Raw genomic sequence first — 13656 nt, forward strand, 5'->3', positions numbered from 1 at the left:
TCAGAAAGGTGTTGGCATAGAGGAGAAACAATTACGTACAGTATGTGGAGAGTAATGTGTTTTTTTAACCTTAAACCACATAAACACATTGCATTACACCAAATACACAAAATAATGTTATTTTTAGCAATGTCATATGACATTCTAAAGAAATATTTTTTGAAATGGAAAGTATTTTTATTCTTTATTCTTGAATTAGAAAACAGTTCAAAAGAATTGTATTATTGCAAATGTTTTGTGAACCCAGCTCCTGACTTTCACTCAACAAAAGGAGAACGTTTCACAAAGCAATCACAGAAAGTCCAGGGCTGCGTTTCTCAAAAGCAGTGTGAGCTAAGTAGAGGACATTGGTGGCAATGGTCCTATGATTTACATGAAGTAGGCTTATGATGCTTTTGGTAAATGCAGCCCAGAGTCTGTCAAGCTCCAAAAATGAAAATGAAATAAAAATTATAATTGTAAAAGAAAAGCAAAAGTTGTCCATATGATGTTTGCACTATATTTCAAGTCTTTTGAAGTCATATGGTCATAGTTTTCTAGGAAGAACTGAATGAAATTTAAATGATTATTCACTGAAAATCTTCCAGGTCTCAATCGTGGCTTGAGTTCAATTCAAATGTGGCACGTCAAGAAGTGACTGATGTCAACAATGTTCCATCATTGACACGTCCTGGCACACCATATTTGATTCAATGCTATTTTAGATCGACAACTTTTTGTGAAAAGTTGAAATAGGGGTTAATGATGATGAAATGATTATTATTTTTTTGCTGAACTGAGCCTTTAAAATATAAGGCCGACTGCAAAATCGCAGGTCACAAAATATATTAGCATGACTAGTTTCAGGTACGTCTGCAAGATATACCTTCAGCTCCTTTCCAGAAGGCACGAGGCCCCTCCTCCCGAAGAATCTTCCAGAAACAGTCAATGAGTCCATTGTACGTGGTCTGACCTGCACGGGCAGCCACTTGTAACCGGGTCTTGATAACATCAGCAGGGGTCACCAGGGATGCGGCAGGCATGCCTAAAGAGAAGTCACACATGTCAATAAAGAGTCTGATTTAAATTCATTAGAATCCTGAAATAATAACAAAAGTTTCAGACATCATATCGGAATATAATAGATTCATTAATATAATTCAATCCTTTTTTAAGGCCAGGATTAAAACATTAAAGGGGTGCTATTATGCTCTTTTCAAAGTCTTGATTTTGTTTTGAGGGTGTACTAGAACATGCTCATGCTTGGTGGTTCAAAAAACAATATTACAATACCTTTCTCCCTAGCCTGACACAAACGGCTCAATTAGTTCCGGGTTTGATGAAAGCCCGCCTTACGAAAAACTAAATGTGATGTGATTGGTTAGCTGTCCCAGTGCGTTGTGATTGGCGAACAGCTTAGATGGTGTTTCAGTACTGCACCGCCCCTTGCCAAAGCAACCAGTTCTGTCTGCTCTGGTATAGTTAGGAATGGTGTCAACATTACCATATCAATTTGACCCAGTTTCAGACCCCGGGAATATTGTACAAGAGGATCGTGGAGAACCTTTGCATGCACTGATATTGTAAGGCATTTTAGAGTGTTAACTAGGGTTGGGCCGACAGACGATGGCATCATCCATCGCCAATGGCTGAAAGACATCACAATGTTGATCCAGCATCATGTTTTGAACTTTTGTTGAACTATTGTTCCAGCCACCAAAAACAGATTCGCAAATAACCTGCCTGATTTATCTCAAACTCAAAAATACATATGAACTAGATGAAATGACTGGCAACATTGAGCACCATTTTCTCTTATACATTAGAAGCTGTTGCCCTCATCAAATTGAAAAAGGTTAGAGAAAAACTTACTGTGACATGGTATAACAGTAATACTCACTCTCTCAAGATAGAAACTCGTAGTCTTGAACGCAAATGGAGAAAAAGTACTATAACTTGGAAGTTTTTAGAATTGCATGGAAAAACAGTATGTCCAGCTATAGACAGGCCCTAAAACTGCCAGGGCCGAGCATATCCACAAACTCATTGAAAATAACCAAAACAATCCAAGGTTTTTATTTAGCACAGTGGCTAGATTGACAAATACCAGACGCCACCTGATCAACATTTAATAATGATTACTTTACAAATTTCTTCACTGATGAAATAGATAACATCAGAAATACAATAACAAATGTAGATTTTACAGCGTCTAACACTTCAGTTTCATCCATTGCACGCAAAGATAAACTGCAGTGCTTTACAACTATGGGACAGGAAGAGCTAAATAAACTTATCACTGTATCTAAACCAATAACATGTTTATAAAATCCTGTACCAACTAAATTACTGAAAGAGTTGTTAACTGTAGCAGAAGTACCACTTCTCAACATTATTAACTCATCTGTATCTATAGGTCACGTCCCAAAACCATTCAAGCTGGCGGTTATTAAGCCTCTTATTGAGAAACCACAACTAGATCCTAGTGAACTGGCAAATTATAGGCCCATTTCAAATCTTAGAAAATGTTGTGTCTGCTCAATTCTGCTCCTTCCTGCAAAAAATTATCTGTATGAAGAATTTCAGTCAGGTTTCGGGCCCCACCATAGCACAGAAACTGCACTTGTTAAAATTACAAATTACTTGCCTCTTGCGTCAGATCGAGGCTGCATCTCATTGCTAGTTCTACTTGATCTTAGTGTTGCGTTCGACACCATAAATCATGACATACTCATAGATAGATTACAAACCTATACAGGTATTCAAGGTCAGGCTCTAAGATGGTTTAGGTCCTACCTTGTTTATTTAAATGGGGAGTCATCTCATTTATCACCAGTAAAATATTGAATGCCACAAGGATCCATCCTAGTTCCTCTGTTTATTTTAATTTACGTTGCCCATTGGTAATATTATTAGAAAATATGGGATTAGTTTCCACTGTTATGCTGATGATACTCAACTATAAACAGTATCTCAACAAAACCAGATAAAACTTCTTAATTATCTAAACTAAAAGTGTGGACCAAAACAACAGTACACAGAATCTCGTAGATTACAGTATGCAACGATGGATGTACTGTTACTTCCTCTATAGTCAAAAATCTGAATGTTATATTAGACAGCTCTTTGTCTTTTGAAAACCATATTTCCCATGTTACAAAAACAGCATTCGTCCAACTTAGAAACATTGCCAAGCTACAAAACATGTTACCTGTTTCTGATGCAGAAAAGCTAGAAAAGCTTTTTATGCCCAAACATGTGCCCACTCTACACACGGGCTAAAATTCAAAAAGTGAAAAAGCATAATAGGACTCTTTTACCGTATGTAAATATTGTGACTCCCGTCTATGATTAATGCACAGTGTGCCATGAATTAGTTAAGTCAAATAAAAACCAAAAGCCTATTTTAACAAATATTATAAATATCTTAAGCGTTTATCAAACGGTATGCATCCTTTTTCACTTAAAAGTCCAGACAATGCTTAATAATGAGGCTGGCATAAGCCCTGTCCCACGCTGTCCGGCACAAAGGCCACTGTGGCACCAATTCAGCTCTTAATAGCCTAAATCAGCGATAGCATTTAGACTGAGCAGTCACACCGCCAGCACGCCAACTCCACCGTATGTTCAAGAGCTTTATTTAAACATCCAAATAAAATACTTCATCTGAATAATTACAAGCCTTTCTCTTTGTTGACCTGCTCCGATGGGCAAAACCTTCATTATTAAACACAAAGAGCATAAGATATCTTTAGAAAAACACTTGCTTTCATTTTTAGTTCGGTCTGTATCTGTGTTATTATCATTAGCAAAATCTAAAATGAAACATTTTCATAGAAAGAAATATAATGTATGTTAAACAATTTTAAATTACACCTGTTGGCACATTAACTTCAGCAGGCTAAAAATACTCAAATTAAAAACTAGAAAACTCTGAAATATATGAAATTAAAGATTACAGACATGTTAAAACTACATTAAAAATGTAACACAAACACCCATTTCCTCAAGAAGAGGCATGAGTAAGGGAAATACTCAGGGAATTGTGTGTTGGTCAATGCCCCAGAAGTCTGCATGCCTACCAATAATGGCACACAAACTGAGCATGTGATTAAATTTCCTGAACTGACTGTAAATCACTAATTGCCTTTAAGCTCGAATTGCTGATAAATGGTAAACTGAGTGATACATGCCATAAGAACATATCTAACCACTGCTTTTTAAACCATCTGACAGATATAAAACATTGGGGAAGACAGGAATGCTAAGCTCTCTCTGACCATGTATGGCTTTTCGATCTCATATCACGTTCAAGAAGCAGTAAATCAGAAAAAGCAAAAAGGATTAGAAATAAATATTAATTTTCTTTGAATCACATTCCAAACCATACTGGCTTGGCCAAAGATGTAGTCTTTTTAAACAATGTTTTCTTAAGGATGAACCACAAGAGTAAAATATTAAAAACAACATTAGATCTGGATCGTATTTTATACGTGACGAGGAAAGAGAGACTTGTAAAAATATTGCAAGTCAGATCTTGGATGTGTTGGCCTGGTCACGCCAGTATCGTAGGGTCTGTTTATTGCTCCTGCAGTATGGCTACTTTGGGAGTTAGATATTTTTTTTCCTCTTTTAACACTCTCAAAGCTCAAAGCACAAACTTCCAGCCTCTATATTAAACAGTGGAAAATATCCGACCCTTGGCAGGCGTTCTGCACTTCAAAACACAGCCTAAATCACTGAGCACTCTAATTACGGCCAACCGCAATGGAGCCAGCGGTGGCAGGCGGCTACCGGAGAGTGCGTGGTGGCTTACCCGCCAGCGCCCCTGCCAGGAAAAGCCTGCCAGGTCCCACTCGCCCATCTTCATCAGTCAGGGCCGCCTTGGCATGTGCGTAGCAGGGGAAGTAGATGGCAGAGAAGGGGATGTCTCTCAGGAAACAAGCTTTTGCACCCTGGGGGCCAAGAAGACGGACACGTCGTTATGTCAAAATGGAAGACATTAATATTTCATGAGGTATATTACGGAGACAGTTTTTTATTCGAGGACTGAAGTTGTGTAGTATTGTGAGGTTCTGAGATATTCTGGGAGTTTATGGTGTGTTGATGTCAGCCCTATGGACTGAGTCTGTTTTGTGCCGTTTCTGACTTGTCACTTCAAATAAACATTCACCATGTAGTTTTTTCTTGCAAGAACGGTCGTGGAGACTATTCCTGCGTCTCTCACTGTAAACAAAGCCGTACCTTCAACGGGATTCGGTTTCCCTGTTTTTAGCGTGCTGGTGAGCAGCCAGGAGTGGAGAAACAAAGAGATTTTCCTCTCAGCAGAGCACTTTAAAGCCCGGCTGAAGTGCGCTTTAGACAGGCTTCATTAGACTCGCAAGGTTAATCTGCAGCGTGTACACAGGTAGCGCAGATAGCCAAGGTATCTCTTTCCTGAAGCAATCTTTGTGCTCTCCTGCGGGCCAGGGCAGACTGCCTGCTGCGAAACCAGATAAAAATCACCCCTTTGTCCAAAAGACCAGACCTGGCTCATCTTCTTTGGCAGAGCCCGGCGTGCCGGAGGTAAGGGTTGTGTTAATGTGGGAACATCTGCATCCACTGGCCCTCAGTGTGCATGATAACTCGACAACAACAGACTTGCAGGTGTGTGTGTGAATGTGATATGAAGTGTGTGTCTTCGGTTTGTAGCACGGGCAGGGAGAAGTGGTGGAGGCCCTGCAGCAGCAGAAGGGAAGAGGCGGGGTAATTAGGCTGACAAAGACCGCTCTGTGCCTGGGCTGGACCCTGAGGAGCCAGGCCGTCTGAGAGAAGCAGGCTGCAGCGTGTCTCCTGCACTCAAAGCACATTGTCCGTGCGGCTCAGGAGAGACACAGATGGAGGGGAGGCACCGGATTCGACATTCTTACACACACACATGCTGTTGTGTACGGTAGCAAACCACCCCCACCCCCTGACCATGACTCTGAAATAAAGGCTCCTTTCCCACGACAGGCTGACAGGTGAGGCCTGGAGACGTACCTGTCTCGGCCAGATGACAGGAGCGCAGGTTTTTTTTCAAGTGATAAAGTGATTTTCAAGTTTTTTTACTGAGAAGTGAAGCACATTCTACTGTAATCTACTGAGTGATATTGAAATTAAACATGAAGTATTGATACTTAAAAGACAATATGGAAAACAAAAGGTTAGGTATGATACAACCGATAAAATAGAAGCTGCTACAATGATTCTGACTTGTGTTATTGTCACATTAGGATTATACTTACATACATATATACATATACATACAGTACAGACCAAAGGTTTGTACACACCTTCTCATTCAAAGAGATTTCTTTATTTTCATGACTATGAAAGTTGTAGAGTCACACTGAAGGCATCAAGGTCTATTTGACCAAGAAGGAGAGTGATGGGGTGCTGCGCCAGATGACCTGGCCTCCACAGTCACCGGACCTGAACCCAATCGAGATGGTTTAGGGATGAGCTGGACCGCAGACAGAAGGCAAAAGGGCCAACAAGTGCTAAGCATCTCTAGGGGAACTCCTTCAAGACTGTTGGAAGACCATTTCAGGTGACTACCTCTTGAAGCTCATCAAGAGAACGCCAAGAGTGTGCAAAGCAGTAATCAAAGCAAAAGGTGGCTACTTTGAAGAACCTACAATATGACATATTTTCAATTGTTTCATACTTTTTTGTTATGTATATAATTCCACATGTGTTAATTCATAGTTTTGATGCCTTCAATGTGAATCTACAATTTTCATAGTCAGGAAAATAAAGAAACCTCTTTGAATGAGAAGGTGTGTCCAAACTTTTGGTCTGTACTGTATATACACACACACACACACACACACACAACTGAACAAAGTGGGTGTATACTTGTGTCATATAAACACATCTTAGACTTTAATGTTCTCCTCTCCTCTCCATTATTTCCTTTCCTCTCTACTGCCTTCATAAATAATTAAAAAAGTGAACACCAGTTATTATTACAGCATAAACCAACATCAAGTGTCTACATGTAATTAGCACCACACATAACACCTACGCAGAGGTGAACGCCTCATTCATCTCTCTCCAGCTGTCCATAAAATGTCAGAGAAGGCAGCCACTAGATGAGATATGACCCAACTCCATCATGGCAGTCCCCACAACGTTGTTTACACCAAAACACTCGCTCTCCGCAACCTCCTGTGCTCCAAGCCTCAGGAATGCAGCCCTGCATCCCTGCTCAGATGCATTCAGCAGCAGCAGAATAACTGGAGATCTTCTCCTGCCGCGCGGCTGAGCCTCATGGGGAAAACAGGACACAAAAGCAGCACTCAGGGAGCCGCTGTGCATTCATGGTTCTGAGAGGCTAGTGCTACCTGGTCCGACTGCTACAGCAGACCGCAGGGGGTGGATTAGGACCTGATGGTGTGTGTGGGTGGGTGGGTGTGTGTGAGAATTGCTGGAGAATGTGGAGCATGACTGAGGCACTCAGGGACACAAGAGGGAGTCCAGGGAGTCAATCCACAGGTGGGAGGCGCTAGAGAGCCGAGGATGCTCTTCTAGGTTGTGTAGTAAGGTGAATCAGACTGTATTTTGGAAGGCTATTGGAAGAGGTGTTAAATATATAAACACTTATATACAAAATACACACACAAAACACCATACTAAATGTAATAAAAAGGCTTAATTATGCATATTTTTAGGATAGGTAGTATGCAGACAGACTTTAAAATTAAGCATGCCTGATTTTGCTTATGACCCCCCCCCCAAACACACTTAATATTTAACATTAATATAAAAAAATAAACATAAAAATCAATAGAAATAGAAATATGATTTTTAAATGTTTTTGAAAAAGGTTTCTTATGCTCAGGAAGGCTATATTTATTTGATCAAAAATATTGTGTGTGTATATAGTATTACTGGGTAATATATATAGCAATATTGTGTATTATAAATAAAGCTGTTTTCTATTTCAATATGTGTTCAAAAGAGCTGAATTTTTAGCTGCCATCCAGTCTTTAGTGTCTGATGCTCAAGGAACACTTGTTGTTAATATCAATGTTAAAAACTGTTTATTTGAAATAGCATTATATACTGAATAACATCATATATGTTGTCAGTCACTTTTGATCAATTTGATGCATTCTTGCTGAATAAAAGTATTCATTAATAACCCTTTTTTATGTTCTTATTTTCTTAAATTCTTAAAATAAATATAAATGGGTAGTCAATGCATTGAACACTGAATTTCGCTAAATGCTGAGAATTCATATGAAAACATTACTACAACAGTTTTAGCCTGTATAGGGTAATATTTCCCAATACTCTTAATTTTTTATTCCATAAGAAAAAGTATGTACCAGTGAAGTACACATTGTTCTTGATGCACATAGCAGATGTATCTGACGTTAAATTGATTAGGTTCAGTTTTTTTCTTTGTGTGAATGTGACGTACCTTGTACAGGCCGAAGAACCCCAGGTCACGGATGACAGAGAGAGCGCTGACGCGTGGCCCTGTGGTGATTTCTCCTGCCACCTGCAGACGGATCTTCACGATCTCCAGAGGGTTTGTGAAGATCACCTGAGATCCCCCAGCCTAAAGATCAACAACACCGCATAAAGGCTTTCACCGAGCTTCATTAAAATGCATGTTTGTGAGTGAGAAGGGTAAATGAGGAAAAAATGTTTGCTGAACGTATGTACAGATCATCCGTGGTAAGTCTGATGTTACAGATGTAAATAAGTTCTGATGAACCCAAAGTGGAAAAGCAAAAACGACAAGAGGGAAGTAATGTGATATTCACATTACAAGAGGACAATGCTTTAGACCGGGACCGAAGAATGACTGTGCCATTGTCACAGGAGGAGGTTATACCTGCCACAGACAGACGGTGCCTGAAACATCACACAGAACGCAGGCCCCTGGGGGCCTCTCAAAAAACAACTTCAGGTCTCCAACCTTGTACTTGTTACAGGTTCGAACAGGTTCCTCTGAGCTCTTTGAAACGGTTCGGCTTTGACGTGATGGCATCTGAGGCTGCAACAGAAGCATTTAAACATGTCTCGCCAAAGAGGCTGGCCGCTTGCCGCCTCCGTGCCCTATCTTTCCTGTTGCTCCTAGTTACTGAGGCTACACACAGAAAAACAGAGCAGAGTAATTAGATGGAAATCAGTTTCCATGGATTTCTTCTCTTTCCCCCAGCCCTCCTTTTAAATACAGAAGGGCCTTGCCGATGGTTTGTTTGTTGGTTTTTATCTTCTATTCTTTCAGAGATATTAACGAACGGGGCGTCTTACGGGAATCTGGTAAATTGGTCTTGAATCTCACAAGTGAGCACATTTAAAAATCCCACTTTAAGTCTGAGGCAGCATATTTAAAAATAAAGATCATTTTCATCTCATTGAAGGTGTAGTTCAAACAGGATGGACCAGAATGACCTGCACTTTTCATCCAGAGGAAATTACAGCTAAAGACGTTCAGAAAGGGGTTCCTACCTTTCAGAACTCACAGCTCCGACTTAACAGTTAATACATTTCATGAATTTGATTTATTTTGATGTACAATTATAATAATTTTTTTAAGTATTAGAGGCACAAATCTATAATTATCTATAAAATTAACCTTCTGTATTGAATCTAACAATTATAATCTTTGAAAACAAATTCATTTTCAGAACTGAGTGAAAAAAAGTTTTTTTCAAAGACAAAGTTTGAATTTCATATACTAAAAACTTAATGTAAACATTTGATTCAAACATTTTTTGAAGGTTAAGCACTTCCTTTCACTGACCAGTTATTTAAAAAAAAGAAGTTACGAGTTTCGCATCCTATTTTATACCCTATTTCTGGAAAATGCCACTTATTTATGTGGAAAGTAATCTTTTATGGTTAATTATGGCATCAGGGCCAAAAGCAATCTTATTTTCCCCTTGTTTTGGCAAGGAATAACACACTAAGGAGAGGGCCAAGCTATTAGCCACATTAAGTGGGTACTAATTGGATATTTAAAAAGTTACACAAAGAGAACAAGCAAAAAGCAAACAAGAACATCGGTTAGAAGACAACAGATCGATCACCTCTGGCAAAGAGGCAGTTTAAAGAGCGGGAAGCATGCGCTGCAACGTGACTGCAAGAAATGCGATTTGAGTGAAGAGTGAGCCAGCGTTGGCTCGATAATTCAGTGGTAATTACAAGGCAAGGTAATCCCCAGAGGCACTGGGAGCGTGTGTGCGTGTCTGAGGTGGGTGGGGGGTGGGGTACTACACACTTTACTGGCAAGATGAGTGCAACTGAAAACAAATACTTAACGCACACTGAGCACATAAGCATCACACACAAAACACTACAGTCTTCTAAAAACAAAAGTTCAGCGCCAGACACAAACATTAGCTTCCCTTCATTAATACTCGCTCACATTCCGCGCACTTAAACAGGATTACACAAGCGTTCTCATGTAGAAATGGGGGCACTGCGCCAAAAAAAAAAAAAGTTTCGCAACAGACTAACAAACGAATGCTGAGAAACAATGGACGAGCTGAATTACATAGCTTTACAACTAGCGCTGCAAATGAACAAAGCATCACTGTATCCATGCCACGGTTTCCCCCGCTCTCTACGCCATTTTACGTTGGCTAAGCTAGTATTTTGAGTAACCCAGCCCTCAAATGAAGGCCAGCAACAACCAGATAAGAATCCGGCCAGCTCCACGGACAGCGAGGCGTGCTGTTCTTACCAAATGATCGACTCTTGGCAACTGTCAAGTGTCTAATTCAGAGGCTGCAATGTGAGAAGAGAGGAGCTTGAAGTTTTAATCACTGCAGCTCCACAACCCTCGCAATCTCTTGCTTTTCCCCTCTCCCGTTTTCAGTGATTTTTACTCTCCTTCCTCAGACAGGAACACTCACGGTGTGCAAATCAGCCGTCTAGTCTTTTCCCACTCAAACCAAATAAATAGATTTGATTTGCCGTGGCTGCAGTGTCAATAAACACGGCTGTGAGCGAGCGGCGCGTGTACAGGCGTGAGAAAGAGAGCGGATCCTGCCAGGCCAAACACCGGGGATTCGGGCTGAGATGAAAGGAGCTGTCAGAGAAATCAGAAGAGGAAAAACATCTCCGTGGCACAAGCTCCCTTTCTGAGCTGACTTCATCTGCAACCAACCTTATGTTTCCGTAGCCATCTCTTTTCAAATCTCAGAGCAGAGATCTTGTGGCTAAATGCACTCACGTCGCTATAATCGAGACTCGCAATCATCCAAGAGTCTGTGATGCTTTTAAATGGAAACCCACACGTGATGAAATGTTTTAGTAATGACTGTGATATGAAAGAGGGTCTTTCAGTATCCTGGGTCAGGGCAGACATGAAGAAGCACAGTCTGGTTTTGACAGGTCTCAGGTACGACACAAACAGGAAAGCTACCGCTCTATGAAATCTGAACTGAGGGCATTCGCTTTCACACAGATCAGACAAGAATGAACTGTAGCACATGTAAACGTTGCAATAAAATGTCAGTTTCGCCTTTACGCTTCTAATGAAAAGGGTAAGTGATCTCCTGTTCATGCTTGTGATGGGCAGGTTGAGAATCAGCAGCCGTGGGGCGGCAGACTATGATTTAGATGTGAGATGACATGTTTTTAAACTCTGATGGGGCTGAAGTGTCTTTTCGGTCACCTCACAAAAGGAGAGAAGTGTTCCCTCAGGCCAAGGCTTAGACCTCAAAGCCCACTGACATTCAAAACTAAACTCCTTATTGTCAGTGTATGGTTACTGCATTATGTATGGTTTATTTGTGACCCTGGACCACAAAACCAGTTTTAAGTTGCTGGGGTATATTTGTAGCAATAGCCAAAAATACATTGTACGGGTCAAAATTATAGATTTTTCTTTTATGCCTAAAATCATTAGGATATTAAGTAAAGATCATGTTCTACTGTAAATATATAAAAACTTAATTTTTTTTTTGCACCCTCAGATTCCAGATATTCAAATAGTTTGTAATTGTAAAAAAATTTATATCTGAATTTATTAAATTCAGATATAAATCTGAATTTAATAAAATTGACCCTTATGACTGGTTTTGTGGTCCAGGGTCAGATATCAAAGTATAAAGCTACTCACACATCCGCCAGCCAAGATTTCAGCAGGTATAGGAATGCTGCCATCTTTTTTCATAGTCTTTCCTCTCACAAAGTCGTTCACCTGTGGAAAAAACAAACAATGTAGCATCAGATATCTATAGTTTCTTGGAGGAAGAAAACTGCATGGGAGATTTTTCTTTACACCTGCACAGATTCAGCACATTTTTTTTTTATTTCATAATTCAAACACATCTTGTTTATTTTACTGGGAATGTTTAAGCATCCAGTTCATGTAAGGAGATTTTAAAAAGTGACTTAATTTAAATGGGCACAGCTATAGCAGTCTGCACAATTCTTAGATTTTCCTATAGAAGCCTGTTTGTGCCTCAGAATAAAAAATAAAAAAATAAATAAACCAAACAACTGTGAGTTATCAAGTCACAATTACAATTGTAATACATAAAATTGCAACTGTGAGATATGAATTCACAATTTTAAGATACAAAGTAACAACTGTGAGATAAAGTCACAATTGTGAAAAGTCCTAAATTTAATATGAACTGCAATTTTGAGAAAGTCAGCTTTGAGATATCAAGTCTGTAGTAGTGATTTTTAGATTTTAAGATATAAAGTAAACTGTGAGTTACCAGGTCTTAATTTGAAGATTTAAAATCAATTTTGGTATAAAGTTGCAATTTTGAGATATAAAGTGGCACTTGTGAGATAAAGTCATAATTTTGAGATATATTAAGTTGAAATGTTGAGATATAAAGTGGACATTTTGATAATTAAAAAAGTTGTAGTCTGGATAAAAAGCCACAATTATGAGATATAAAGTCACAGGTGTAAAATCTAAATTTGTAATTCTAAGAAAAAGAAATTACATTTGTGATATAAAGCTGTAAATGTGCCGAGGAAGCCACACCGAGAGATACAAAGTCGTGATTGTGAGATTAAAAACCACAATTGTGGGATATAAAGTATAAGTGAGCCTGCTGATGCCCAAATCAAGGGGATCCAACAGAAAACAGATTCACTTCTTTTTCAAGGGGCTAAGGCGAGTCAGTGAAGACAGGCAGCAGGCGGCCGGGAGAAACAGAGGGGTGCATTTCTGAGGAGTTAAGGGCTTGGGTTTTAAGAGGCCAGGCTGATGTGGTGAAGGGAGAGCACTTACTGTAAGCTTTATGGCTTTCTCGGGAGCCACGCCCAGAAGCTGCGGTACGAGGCCTATAATTAGAAAACAAGTTGATTAAAAAAGACAGGGGTGCGGGAAGCACGACTTTCCTCAATATAAAAGCTGCAGTGCTGCCTCCAATTCTCTATCATCCACACACTAATGAACACTATTGATGTGGAGTGTATAAATATCGGAAACTTAACAGTACTACAAACTCTATTTCCCTTTAAAAACAGTCTTAACCAAAGTTTACACAGCCCTCAATTACAACGCAGATTTCTGGCTTAGACAAAAACAAAACTAAATAATCTGATTTAAAAAGTGATGTCCCGTCCCCGGCAGTAACAAACAAGCGCAATAATGTGGGCATACTATACAAGTGTAAATAGGCCACAAGGTTAGAAGAATACAAACACAAACATTTCCTAAAG

At 39.6% G+C, this 13656-nt stretch overlaps 1 protein-coding gene across 3 annotated transcripts in view; it reads right to left on the bottom strand.

Moving 5' to 3' along the window:
* slc25a13 (solute carrier family 25 member 13) overlaps positions 1–13656 on the bottom strand; it is a 47564-nt gene that overhangs the window by 4195 nt on the left and 29713 nt on the right. For 2 of the 3 annotated variants that reach the window (XM_026231585.1, XM_026231586.1), the window contains 5 exons: positions 13223–13275; positions 12089–12169; positions 8429–8569; positions 4796–4934; positions 866–1024 (listed from right to left, as the gene is read on the bottom strand). In XM_026231585.1, coding sequence (XP_026087370.1) covers positions 866–1024; positions 4796–4934; positions 8429–8569; positions 12089–12169; positions 13223–13275 — 573 coding nt within the window. Of the gene's footprint in view, positions 1–865; positions 1025–4795; positions 4935–8428; positions 8570–12088; positions 12170–13222; positions 13276–13656 lie in introns of those variants that run through there. The other variant, XM_026231587.1, reaches the window with a different exon arrangement.

This window comes from Carassius auratus, chromosome 44 (genome assembly GCF_003368295.1).
Source record: "Carassius auratus strain Wakin chromosome 44, ASM336829v1, whole genome shotgun sequence".
Classification (NCBI taxonomy): domain Eukaryota; kingdom Metazoa; phylum Chordata; class Actinopteri; order Cypriniformes; family Cyprinidae; genus Carassius; species Carassius auratus.